Source organism: Bombina bombina, chromosome 12 (assembly GCF_027579735.1).
Source record: "Bombina bombina isolate aBomBom1 chromosome 12, aBomBom1.pri, whole genome shotgun sequence".
In the NCBI taxonomy this organism is placed as follows: Eukaryota; Metazoa; Chordata; class Amphibia; order Anura; family Bombinatoridae; genus Bombina; species Bombina bombina.
The window spans coordinates 48,965,007-48,978,276 of record NC_069510.1 but is presented as its reverse complement, the minus strand read 5'-3'; the positions used below and the strand labels follow the sequence as shown (position 1 = coordinate 48,978,276).

General features: G+C 40.0%; 1 protein-coding gene across 9 annotated transcripts in view; it reads right to left on the bottom strand.

The window, feature by feature from the left end:
* PNPLA7 (patatin like phospholipase domain containing 7) overlaps positions 1-13,270 on the bottom strand; it is a 503,274-nt gene that overhangs the window by 208,014 nt on the left and 281,990 nt on the right. For all 9 annotated transcript variants that reach the window (XM_053695647.1, XM_053695646.1, XM_053695653.1 and 6 more), the window contains one exon: positions 6,538-6,743. In XM_053695647.1, coding sequence (XP_053551622.1) covers positions 6,538-6,743 — 206 coding nt within the window. The remainder of the gene's footprint in view (positions 1-6,537; positions 6,744-13,270) is intronic.

Below are 13,270 nucleotides of genomic sequence, written 5' to 3'. Positions count from 1 at the left end.
GATACAGATCGGAGAAGATGGGGTGCCACTGAGAGCGGTAAGATTCCTTTAGCTCACTACATAGTGTGCAACTTTTTTGGTATTTACTCTATCTCTGATATGGACTGAGCATTTAAAGGGACACTAGAACACATTTGGATTACAGTTTATATACGAATGTCACTTTAAAGGTTGTAATAACATAGTGACAACTGTGGGTCGAGTATTAATGTGAATAAGTGACAATAACAGTCACTTTCAGGTATCTTTTTCATTATTACTTCGCACCTGAACACTACAAGTTTTGATAACAGAGCAATAGTGTTTAAAGGTAATTTATTTACAACATGGCTACCAGCAATTATTATTCACTCTTACCCTTAGAGGAATTGGAAAAAAGCAGACCCACATTAAAGGACATATTCAATCCTGATAATGAAGTTAAGGAAATTTCAGAGGTATTTCTAAAAATGGAAAAGTACCAAATATGGTGGGACAAAAAATCACTAGAAAAGTATATAGATCTAAATATGGTACCTCGGGGCCTAAGGCTAAAGAAAAGGCCAACTTTCCTACAGGTGGATGATGCTTTTCTTAATGAGTGGAATGACATACTCACAGAGTGCTCAATAAGGCTTATGCATCTAATAATCAAACATAAAGAACAAAAACTGATTGAGGCGAGACATTCCATACAAGACATACAAAAAGATCTAAACAGCTTTGTGGGACATAACAGCTATGAGAAACTAGATAATCTACTTAAACAAACTGTAGATAATATGAAAAGAGACATTGATAAATTAAAGTTTCGTAAATTTACAAGGGACTCTGAGGACTATACCCATAATAGGGTTTACTTAAAGAACACGCAACAGAACAAAAGAAATAGATGACAACGTAGGCAGTACAAAGGGGGTGACATAGAGCCCAAAGAGACACAAACGCAACAACAGTCTTCAAATACTAAGAAACAAGTGACTTTCTCAGACACGGACCCTGAGTCTAATGATGAATATGAAGTACAAGAGTTTGTGGACTTTATGACCAGTGGGCCTTCATCAGATGAGGCCGAATTAACTAATGATATTGATGTGATAAATACATTAGAAATACACCAGACCCCACAGCCCCAACCTCCACAGGCGAAAGCAAATGAAGGCATACTTAAACATAAGCAGGCTGGTAGAAATAGATATGGTAGAGCTTTAGAGAAAGATGGACACCCTAAACAAGGGGTAAACATAGAGCAGCCGCAGGTTTTTCACGAGGCCGCAGCCGGACAGGGAGGGGGCGGAAGGGGGAGAGGTGGGATACACAGACCCCAAACAATGCAGGGAGGAGAGCAGCCCCAGGCTCAGAGGGAGAGATACACATTAAGGAAAGGGAGGAAGAACAAATACAGAATTTGAAAATAATAAACCTATCATCTGTCACACTAGAAGAATCAGAGTTAGAAGTACTCAGGTTGGGTCTCAACTTTGTACCCTCAGTAGATTTTGATGTTTTCGAGACTTTACTTGATGTGAACAAGTTGGTTCGCAAACTAACATTAAAAAAGTTTTTCAATACAGAATTGGCTGAGTCAGATGCTGCACAGATTAAAGTCAGTGTTGATAGACGGGTGGAAAATGATTATTTTCAGGTCAAGGATGCAGTGGATTTTCTATCTTTATACCAGTTGGAAAAGGATAGTAATATACACGAAAACACCAAAAACTCACACATAGGCTATAGACCTAAGTCTACATTTTACCCCACCAGAAACAGAGGGAATATATTAGAACAATTTCACAAGAGAGTGGAGGAAGACTTAGTGGCACTGAAGTCACAGGGAAAAAGCCATAGAGAGAACCTTACAGCTAGACAGAAAGCTGGTCTAAAACTTCTGAAGCAAAGGGTTGATGTGGTAATAAAGAATTCGGACAAGGGAGGCTCCATTGTAATCATGGATAGAAGCTCCTATGTCCTATGTCCAAGAGGCATTGAGACAACTCAATGATGAGGAGGTGTACCTTGTGTTACGGGGGAACCCGGTTTTGTCTTTCCAAAAAGAGATGAGGAGTTTGCTGGACGACGGGCTGGAGCTTGGGATAATAGATCCGGATACCTTTGATTACTTAATGGTGGAGGAGCCGGTTACTCCGATCTTCCACCATTTGCCAAAGGTGCATAAGACCTTGGAGGATGTCAAGGGACGCCCAATAGTGTCTGGTATAGGTTCTCTTTTTGAGAACCTGTCTAACTGGATAGAATCCCTGCTCCAGCCCGTCGTCTGGAAACTGCCATCATTTCTAAGAGATACCAAGCACTTGTTAAATTTAACAGAAGAATTGGCTTGGGAGTCAAATTATAACTGGCTCACCATAGACGTGGTGGGACTGTATTCAGCTATCCCCCACAAGGAAGGCCTTGAAGCTGTTAAATATATGTTAGACAGCTTCAGTGATTACGACACCAACCTTAAAAGTTATATTTTGCGAACACTCCTATTTCTATTAACTCATAACTATTTTGAGTTTGATGGCTTGTTTTATCTGCAGAGACGTGGGACAGCCATGGGGGCAAAATTTGCCCCGGCCTTTGCAAACATCTATATGGGCTGGTGGGAGTTGTCCCACGTCTATGCAGATGACAATCCCTTCAGAGACTCAATTGTAGCATACAAGCGCTACATTGACGATTTGATAATGGTTTGGTCAGGTACGGAAGCAGAGAGTGTATCTTTTATGGAATACCTAAACTGCAATAGAGCTGGTTTGCAGTTTACTTATGCCTTTGATACCAAGAAAGTACCATATTTAGATGTTGAATTGGAAGGGGATAGAGCAGAGGGTGTAGTAATATCCACCCTGTATGTAAAACCAATTACGGCTAATGCATTCCTCCATGCGAGGAGCTGTCATCCACGCCATATGAATTATGGAGTGGCAAAGGGACAGTTCATAAGGCTGAAACGCAACTGCTCTAGAGAAGTAGATTATCAAGTAGAAAGTAAGTTGTTATGGAAAAAACTTAAGGCCAGGGGTTACCCGGATGGGCCTTTACGAAAGGCCTACTATGATGTACAAAAAATCTCTAGGGCAGATCTACTCAAGCCAAAAGCATCAGGTGCAACAAAAAGGCAAAGTGAGATTACATTTGTGACCAACTACTCAAATCAGTACAGGGAGGTTTGTGAGATTATCAAGAAAAATTTGCCAATCTTAAGGGCAGATGAAGCATTGAAAGGAGTGATAGATAAAGGTTGCCAATTTGTTTCAAAAAGAAACTTAACAATAGGCAACATTGTGTCACCCAGTGCCCTTAAGAAATCACAGAAGGAAAGCAGTTGGCTTAGCTGTAAGGGACATTATAAATGTGGATCACATGGCTGCACTGCATGTGGATATACTACATGCGGTAAGGTGTTTCAGTCATGCTACACGCAACGAGTTTTTGACTGTAACTACTGTACTAATTGTCGTTCTGAATTTGCAATTTATGCAATCACCTGTACATTTTGTCAGAAGCAGTATATAGGGTGCACGACACGAGAGACACGTGAACGGATACGTGAACATTTGAATGACATTGAGAAAGGGAGAACAGCAACAGGGGCATCTAAGCACTTTATCTATGAACATGGAGGTAGTGTTAAAACGTTTACCTGGATGATTATAGATATTATCAAAAACAAACCTAGAGGAGGTAGTAGAGTAAAGGAGCTATATAAAAAGGAGGCTTTCTGGATCTTCAAATTGAACACACGAATGCCGAATGGCCTAAATATTGAGACTGATCTCATTAATCACTGGCAATAAACTAACTGAGATTCTAATATATAACAAAGGTACTGTGTTCTATTTGTAGTTTCCAATCAGCCCCTAAGTTATGCCAACGAATAGATAAAAAACACTACTCTAAGGGTAACATCATAATAGACATCACTGATAACAACTAGGAGGGATTAGAGGGTGCCCCCACCTTTGATACCTGATCAGTAATTCTGTTTGATAAACCCACGATAATAATAATAACAATGGGGAATATGTGTGTACAAATACATAGGAACATACATAAGATTGAGTTATGTCAAATTTTGGAAATTTATGTAATGAGAGTAGGAAGATAGAATGCTAAAGGTAGCAATGGGAGTTGTAAAAATAAAATAAAAGCAAACAATGTATTTTAACAACATTGCTAATCAGTTAGAAGCATTGGCAATCATTGCAAAGGAATTGTGCATATATGTTATCTTATCTAACATTACTAAATAGTATATCAATCGGTTTATGTAATAAAATATCCTTTAGGTGAGCACCAGTAAGTAACCAGTTTCCTCAGACAAATAGGGACAAGAAATTAGGAATACTCAACACAGACAACCAATCAACACAAAGGGAGTGAAATAAAAGACACCAATTGGTTATGACAAGTAGAGTCTATGATTAAGGCTAACTGAAGCCGAAACATGTTAGACATGTCTATCAGATTTGTGCTGTGTTTTTAAGAATATGCTATGTTTTAAAAAGAAGTAATAAAGTAAATTTTTAAGTTTTACACCTGTGCCGTTATCTTTTGGTGATTGCTGCAATACGGCATAGGAGAGTGCCGTCCGGCCAGGTTTAAGTAAAACTTTTTTGTAAAACAAATCCCAGTGGCATCTGGGTTATCCCACAGGACTTCCAAAGTGGGCCGCCAGGACCAGTGACACCCCAACCGAAGGAAAAATTCCCTAGATCATACGGAACGGAGGATTCTGCAACACCCCGACACCAGAGGCAGAAAGGAAGTCACATGACCGAACAGGCCGGGTGACGTCAGACGCCGTAACACTGGTGAGGGGAGAGGAGGCTGAGGCTGAGCGGCAGTAGTCGGCACCTTCAAACCGAAGTATTGGAGTGGATAAGCCGTGAAGAGCCGCTGGGAGCCGTCTAGCTGCTTTTGTCCTTCCGAATACGAGAGAGGGAGATCGAACGATCCGGATACAGATCGGAGAAGATGGGGTGCCACTGAGAGCGGTAAGATTCCTTTAGCTCACTACATAGTGTGCAACTTTTTTGGTATACCTCACTGCTATATAGCATGAAAACGTTCCTCACACTGAAGTTTCTTGTACCCCTCAGCCTCTGTGGGAACAGCACTGGATCTTAGTTACAAATGCTAAGATCATCATCCTCCAGGCAGAAGTCTTCATCCATCTGCTGCCTGAGAGTAAATAGTACACACCGGTAACATTTAAAACAAAAAAACTCTTGCTTGAAGAAATTAAAAACTAATATTTTATCACCTCTTTCACGTTACCCTTCCTAGTACTTAGAGTAGGCAAAGAGAATGACTGGGGGGTGGAGCTAAGGGAGGAGCTATATAGACAGCTCTGCTGTGGTGCTCTTTGCCACTTCCTGTTAGGAAGGATAATATCCCACAAGTAATGGATGAATCCGTGGACTCTTCGTACCATTATAGAAGAAAAAGACAATTTGTTTGTTAACACATTTCACCTGTGTCTTATAGATCAAAGGCAATCTGCTTCTCTCCTTGGTAGCCACGCTCAGTGCTGTCTCCTCTTCCCTGCTTCCCAAGAGTCTAGGGAAGACTCTATACCGGCAAAAGGATGCCGGTATAGAGTCTTCACTAGACTCTTACAGATTACTCTCTTACAGATACTTCTGGTATCAAATTTACTTTGTACTATTGGTATCCTTTGTTGAAAATCAGGTAGGAAAGTCTACTGGACTAGAGCAATATATGGCAGCAGTTTTATAACCATGTTATACTTTTGCAAGAACAGTAGATGGTAGCAGTGTTTCCTGTCGTGCACTGCTTCAGAAATGTGCACGCTAGCTACCTATGAATCGCTTCAACACAGAATTAAGTAAATCTGAGAATAGAAGTCAATTAAAAACTTGTTTTAAAATTGTACGCTCTATCTGAATCACAATATAAAATGTTGGGCTTTATGTCCCTTTAAAGGGACAGTCTACAGTTTAAACTGCAAATAGCCTCTCCTGCACCTTTTTTATATCATGTAGCAGAAAAAAGGTAAAAAAGCTTTTTTTAAATTAATATTGTTTCTGGCTACTTTTAAATGGCTAATCCACCCACTGATGACATCACAATCTGGGCTACATCTATGCACTCTACTAGTGAGCCTTTTGTGGATGCCATATGCAGCCAAGATTGTGATGTCATCAGTGGGCGACGGCGTAGCTTGGCAGCCATTTCAAAGTAGGCAGAAACAAAATTCATTTTAAAATTACTTTTTAACTGTTCCTGCTGCATGATACAGAAAGGAGTTCAGGAGGCTATTTGCAGCTTAATCTAAGGTAAAACTTCAAGATGCAGAAGAAATAAATAAAACAAAGACAAACTGAGTTGAACTGATTTTAGGTTGCTGGGTGTATTATTTTATACGTTTGTGTGCCCTGTTTACAAAAGCATCTTACAATGATAACCCACACACTCTGCATGTTACTAAGTCAAGGGTTCATGTTCTAAGACCTTATTAGATATAATGTACACTTAGACATATCTCTTCACCAGAAACCCTGTAGAAAGCAGAAGATGATGACTTACTCATAAAAATGGCACTTGGAGATAGACAGGAAGGTACAATCTCTGTTAGCTTTAATAGTGAAGATGAGGGGCTCTCCAGTCAACACAGCCAACTGTCCGACCAGCTCTCCAGGGTGTGTGATGAACAGACATGTTTCCTCCTCACGGTCTATCTTTCTTTGGTAAACATGGAGGAGGCCAGAAATCACAAAGCGTACGTTGACATCCTGAGAATTGTAGAAGAGTGAAAGGTTATTGGCTCAGTAGAACATACGTCCATGTAGAATTCAACAGAAGAAAACAATGCATTGCACTGTAGATACCTTGTGTAGATACCTTGTGTAGATACCTTGTGCAGATACCTTGTGTAGATACCTTGTGTAGATACCTTGTGTAGATACCTTGTGTAGATAACTTGTGTAGATACCTTGTGTAGATACCTTGTGTAGATACCTTGTGTCATCAAAGCATAAGGGCATTTTCAAGGAATTTCATAGTTAAAAGGACATTCTAGGTTGCATGTATAAGATTATATTTTAAAATGAATTACACAGGTTCATTTGCTAAATAAAGTCCTATTTCTTCTCATGTTTCTAGAGTTGAGTTCCTTTGTCCCAATACAGCCTATAAGTCATGCATGTGCAGGTGTTTTGAGTACTGGCTCATCTTAATTTTTTATTGTTTTGTTCCAACGGATGTAAACTATTCCAGAATCCAATAACGCTTAAATTGATTATGTAATGTTATGTTGTTCAGGAGTTAGATCAATTATTTTAAACAACTTTCCAATTTAGTTCTATTATCTAATTTGCTTCCTTCTCTTTGTATCCTTTGCTCAAAATCATACCTAGGTAGGCTCAGAAGCAGCAATGCGCTATGAGCTAGCTGCTGATTGGTGGCTGCACATATATGACTATTGTCATTGGTTCATCTGATGTGTTCAGCTAGCTTCCTGTAGAGCATTAATGCTCCTTCAACAAAAGATAACAAAAAAATGAAGCAAATTTGATAATAGAAGTACATTTTAATGTTGTTTAAAAGGGTATGCTCTATCTGAATCATGAAAGAAAAATGTTAGGTTTTATGTCCCTTTAAGTTTGGTTAGTTCAATCTTATTGTCAATTGCTGATCTGGCTGATGTATAGTTTTGGGTAAAGGCCTGACCTGACAGAGAGACAGAGCTTGTGAGAATAAAATCAAATTAGTTATGACTACAAAAGTGGATTTAGTTCATCTAAAGATAGACCAGGGCATAAGCACTAATGAAAAAAAATGTATCTGAAAATGGAGGATGTGGATGTTTCAGAATAAGAAGAGTTAAAGGAATATGAAACCCAACATTCTTTTGTGATTCAGACAGACCATGTAATGTTAAACAACTTTCCAATCGACTTCTATAAACTAATTTGCTTTGTTCTATTGCCATCCTTTGTTGAAAAGCATATTCTAGGTAGGCTCAGGAGCTGCTTTGATGGCTGCACATACATGCCTCTTTTTATTGGTTTACCCAACGTGTGTATCTGGAACCCAGTAGCTTGTTGTTGCTCCTTCAATAAAGGATATGAGAAAATGAAGCAAATTTGATAATATAAGTATATTGGAAAGTTGTTTAAATGTTTATGCTTTTTTGAATCAAGAAAGAATAATATTCAGTTTAATGTTCCTTTAAACTGAGCATTAAAACGGATTTGTATAGCTCTAGCATAAAAAAAGACAACTTGTTTGTTAATACATTTCACCTGTGTCTTATAGATCAAAGGCAATCTGCTTCTCTTGTGCAATTTGATTATAAAACAAAACAAAAACAAAGAAACGGACAAGTAGCTACTGTAGATAATTCAGGGTATAGAGTACTTTGCTACTGTACTAACTTTCACAGGCTCTAGATTCATACAAGGCAGTACTTTTATTTTAATCATCAAGTATAATACCTCAAACATTCAAAACCAGCAAACAGTTCAAGGACAAACAAATGTGCTGTAAGCGTGAGTATTTGTAAACACCTTTAACCTGTGCCTATAATAGGCTGTCAACTTCTTTGTGTCTTTTTATTTTAATTTTATTTCAATCATCATGTATAATAGCCCAAACCGAAACCTTCTAAACCTTCTAACAGAACTACTGCTCATTATTCTACACAGTTCAAGTAGAAACAAAAGTGCTGTAAAAGTGAGTGAATGTAAACACCTTTAGCCTGTGCCTATAATAGACTGTCTACTTCTTTGTGTTTTTTTTAATTTTATTTAAATTATCATGTATAATAACCCAAACCGAAATGTTCAAACAGAACCACTGCTTATTTTTCTACACAGTTCAAGGACAAGCAAAAGTGCTACAAAAGTGAGTGAATATAAACACCTTTAACCTGTGCCTATAATAGACTGTCTACTTATTTTAATGATCTAATTATTATATTTAACATTTCTATCAGGCTTGAAAAGATAGTAGATAGCAAAATACTGTACACAGAATACATTGTTGTCACAGTAAAGGGCATAGGTTTACATCCAGGACTGTTAATATATGCAGGGATGTAAAAATCCATTATTCCACTAGTCCAAGACTAATATGAAATAGCAAGAGACAAGTAACAAACTAGGCCCTTTAAAAGGACATTATACAGCTGGGTATAAATACAGTAGCAAGTAAGTATTGTTCCTCCAGTACCACTCTTTAAAGTTTGTCTTTTATTATAACTCATTACAGAAGCCTGTTGGCAAAGCTCTGCAACTTTATACTGGATGCCGCCATCTTGCATTGTTACATCCTATGATAGAAGCAGTGCACTTTCACAGATCAGTAATGTTACTGGCTTTTTGGCAGCTGTACCTTGCACTTTGGATTATCTTGCACAATAGAAAGCAGAAGCTTTACATAATTCCAGGTTGTTGTTTTTTTTAACCACAGTTAAGAAGTTACATACATAACAAATATAAAAAAGCCCTCAGGAATAGTATAGAGAAATGCAGCCACTGCAAAAACGTACAGCTGCAAAAACGTATGTGTTGTGAACTATAAACTGAAGTGTACAGTAATGCTTGTTAAGATAGCTGCAAAAACGTATGTGTTGTAAACTATAAACTGAAGTGTACAGTAATGCTTGTTAAGATAGCTGCAAAAACGTATGTGTTGTGAACTATAAACTGAAGTGTACAGTAATGCTTGTTAAGATAGAAAAAAGGGAAATGTATTCTTACCTGATAAATTTGTTTCTTTTACGATACGATGAGTCCACGGATTTCATCCTTACTTGTGGGATATCGCCTCCTGGTCAGCAGGAGGAGGCAAAGAGCACCACAGCAGAGCTGTAAATATAGCTCCTCCCTTCCCTCCCACTCCAGTCATTCGACCGAAGTTAGGAAGAGAAAGGAAAAGCCAAGGTGCAGAGGTGACTGAAGTTTAGCAAAAAATCAAAATACCTGTCTTACAAAAAACAGGGTGGGCCGTGGACTCATCATATCGTAAAAGAAACAAATTTATCAGGTAAGAATAAATTTCCTTTTCTTTTACAAGATACGATGAGTCCACGGATTTCAGCCTTACTTGTGGGATACAATACCAAAGCTATAGGACACGGAAGAAAAGGGAGGGACAAGACAGGGAACCTAAACGGAAAGGCACCACTGTTTGAAGAACCTTTCTCCCAAAAACAGCCTCAGATGAGGCAAAAGTATCGAATTTGGAAAATTTGGAAAAAGTGTGAAGAGACGACCAAGTTGCAGTCTTGCAAATCTGTTCGACTGAAGCATCATGTTTGAATGCCCATGAGGAAGCCACAGCCCTAGTGGAATGAGCTGTAATTCGTTCAGGAGGCTGCTGTTCAGCAGTCTCATATGCAAAACGGATGATACTCTTCAACCAAAAAGAAAGAGAGGTAGCCGTAGCTTTCTGACCCCTACGTTTCCCTGAAAAAACAACAAACAAAGAAGAAGATTGACGAAAATCCTTAGTGGCCTACAAGTAAAACTTCAAGGCACAGACCACGTCCAAATTATGTAACAGTCGCTCCTTCTTAGAAGAAGGATTAGGACACAAGGAAGGTACAACAATCTCCTGATTAATATTCTTATTAGAAACAACCTTAGGAAGGAAACCAGGTTTGGTACGTAACACCACCTTATCAGAATGGAAAATAAGACAAGGAGAATCACATTGTAATGCTGAAAGCTCAGATACTCTTCGAGCAGAAGAAATAGCAACCAAAAATAAAACTTTCCAAGATAATAACTTAATATCTATGGAATGCATAGGTTCAAACGGAACCCCTTGAAGAACTTTAAGAACTAAATTCAAACTCCAAGGAGGAGCAATTGGTCTACACACAGGTCTGATTCTAGTCAGAGCCTGACAAAAAGATTCAACATCTGGAACATCTGCCAGACGCTTGTGAAGCAAAATAGACAAAGCAGAAATCTGTCCTTTTAAGGAACTTGCTGACAACCCTTTCTCCAATCCTTCTTGGAGAAAAGATAAAATCCTGGGAATCCTAACTCTACTCCATGAGTAGCCCTTGGATTCGCACCAAAAAAGATATTTGCGCCATATCTTATGGTAAATCTTTCTAGTAACAGGCTTACATGCCTGAATCAAGGTATCAATAACCGAATCAGAGAACCCTCGCTTAGATAAAATCAAGCGTTCAATCTCCAAGCAGTAAGCTGCAGAGAAATTAGATTCGGATGATGGAAGGGTCCCTGAATGAGAAGGTCTTCCCCCAATGGAAGTTTCCATGGTGGATGAGATGACATTTCCACCAGATCGGCATACCAAGTCCTGCGAAGCCACACAGGAGCAATGAGGATCACCAAAGCCCTCTCCTGTTTGACTCGAGCAATCACCCGGGGAAGGAGAGCAAATGGAGGAAACACATAAGCTAGGTTGAACGACCAAGGCACTGCCAAGGCATCTATCAGTTCGGCTGGGGATCTATCGACCTGGACCCGTATCTCGGAAGCTTTGCATTCTGACGAGACGCCTTAAGATCCAACTCTGGCCTGCCCCATCTGAGAATCAGATTGGCAAATACCTCCGGATGGAGTTCCCATTCCCCCGGATGAAAAGTCTGTCTGCTCAGAAAATCCGCTTCCCAGTTTTCCACTCCTGGAATGTGGATTGCCGACAGATAACAAGAGTGAGCCTCCGCACACTTAATTATCTTGGCTACTTCTGTCATCGCTAAGGAACTCCTTGTTCCTCCCCGATGATTGATGTAAGCTACAGTCGTAATGTTGTCCGACTGGAATCTGATGAACCTGGCCAAAGCCAACTGAGGCCAAGTCTGAAGTGCATTGAATATTGCTCTCAACTCTAGGATATTGATGGAAAGTAGAGACTCCGATTTAGACCATACACCCTGAGCCCTCAAGGAGTTCCAGACTGCTCCCCATCCTATCAGGCTGGCGTCCGTAGTCACTATAACCCACGAGGGTCTGCGGAAGCATGTCCCCTGGGACAGATGATCCAGTGAAAACCACCATAGAAGAGAGTCCCTCGTCTTCGGAATCAGATTTATTTGAGGAGACAAATTTGTGTAATCTCCATTCCACTGTCTGAGCATGCTCAGTTGCAGAGGTCTGAGATGAAAACGAGCAAACGGAACGATGCCCATTGCTGCTACCATCAATCCAATTGCCTCCATGCACTGAGCCACTGACGGTCGAGGATTGGACTGAAGGGTTCTGTATGTATTTAGAATTTTTAATTTTCTGACCTCTGTCAAAAAGATCTTCATGGACAGAGTCGATTAGCGTTCCCAAGAAAGGAACCTTTGTCTGTGGAACTAGCGAACTCTTTTCCAGATTCACTTTCCACCCATGAGTCCTCAGAAAGGACAGAACAATGTCAGTATGAGACTTTGCTAGCTGATAAGACGACGCCTGGATCAGAATATCGTCCGGATAAGGCGCCACCGCAATGCCCTGCAGTCTTAGAACCGCCAGCAGAGACCCCAGAACTTTTGTGAAAATTCTGGGCGCCATGGCTAGACCGAAAGGAAGAGCCACAAACTGAAAATTTTTGTCCAGAAAAGCAAACCTCAGGAACTTGTGATGATCTCTGTAGATAGGAACATGAAGATATGCATCCTTTAGATTCACGGTAGTCATAAATTGACCCTCCTGGATCAATGGAAGAATGGTCTGAATAGTTTCCATCTTGAACGATGGAACTCTAAGAAACTTGTTTAGACATTTGAGGTCTAAAATGGGTCGGAACGTTCCCTCCTTTTTGGGAACTACAAACAGATTGGAGTAAAACCCTTGTCCCTGTTCCTGTATTGGGACGGGACATATGACTCCCATGGAAAAGAGGTCTCCTACACAATGTAAGAACGCCTCTCTTTTTATCTGGTCTACATATAATCGAGAAAGAAGGAACCTTCCTCTGGGGGAAGAATTTCTGAACTCCAGCTGATACCCCTGAGACACAATTTCTAGTGTCCAAGGATCTTGAACATCTCTTATCCAAGCCTGGACAAAGTGACAAAGTCTGCCCCCTACTAGATCCGGTCCCGGATCGGGGGCCGACCCTTCATGCTGACTTGGTAGCAGAAGCTGGCTTCTTGGATTGTTTACCTTTGTTCCATGATTGGTTGGGTCTCCAAGTGGATTTGGCTTGTGAATAATTCCCTTCCTGTTTAGCGGAAGAGGAAGAGGGGACTCCCTTGAAATTTCGAAAAGAACGAAAATTACTCTGTCGCCCCCTCTGTTTGGACGTTTTATCTTGAGGGAAGAGGTGACCCTTGCCTCCCGTGATA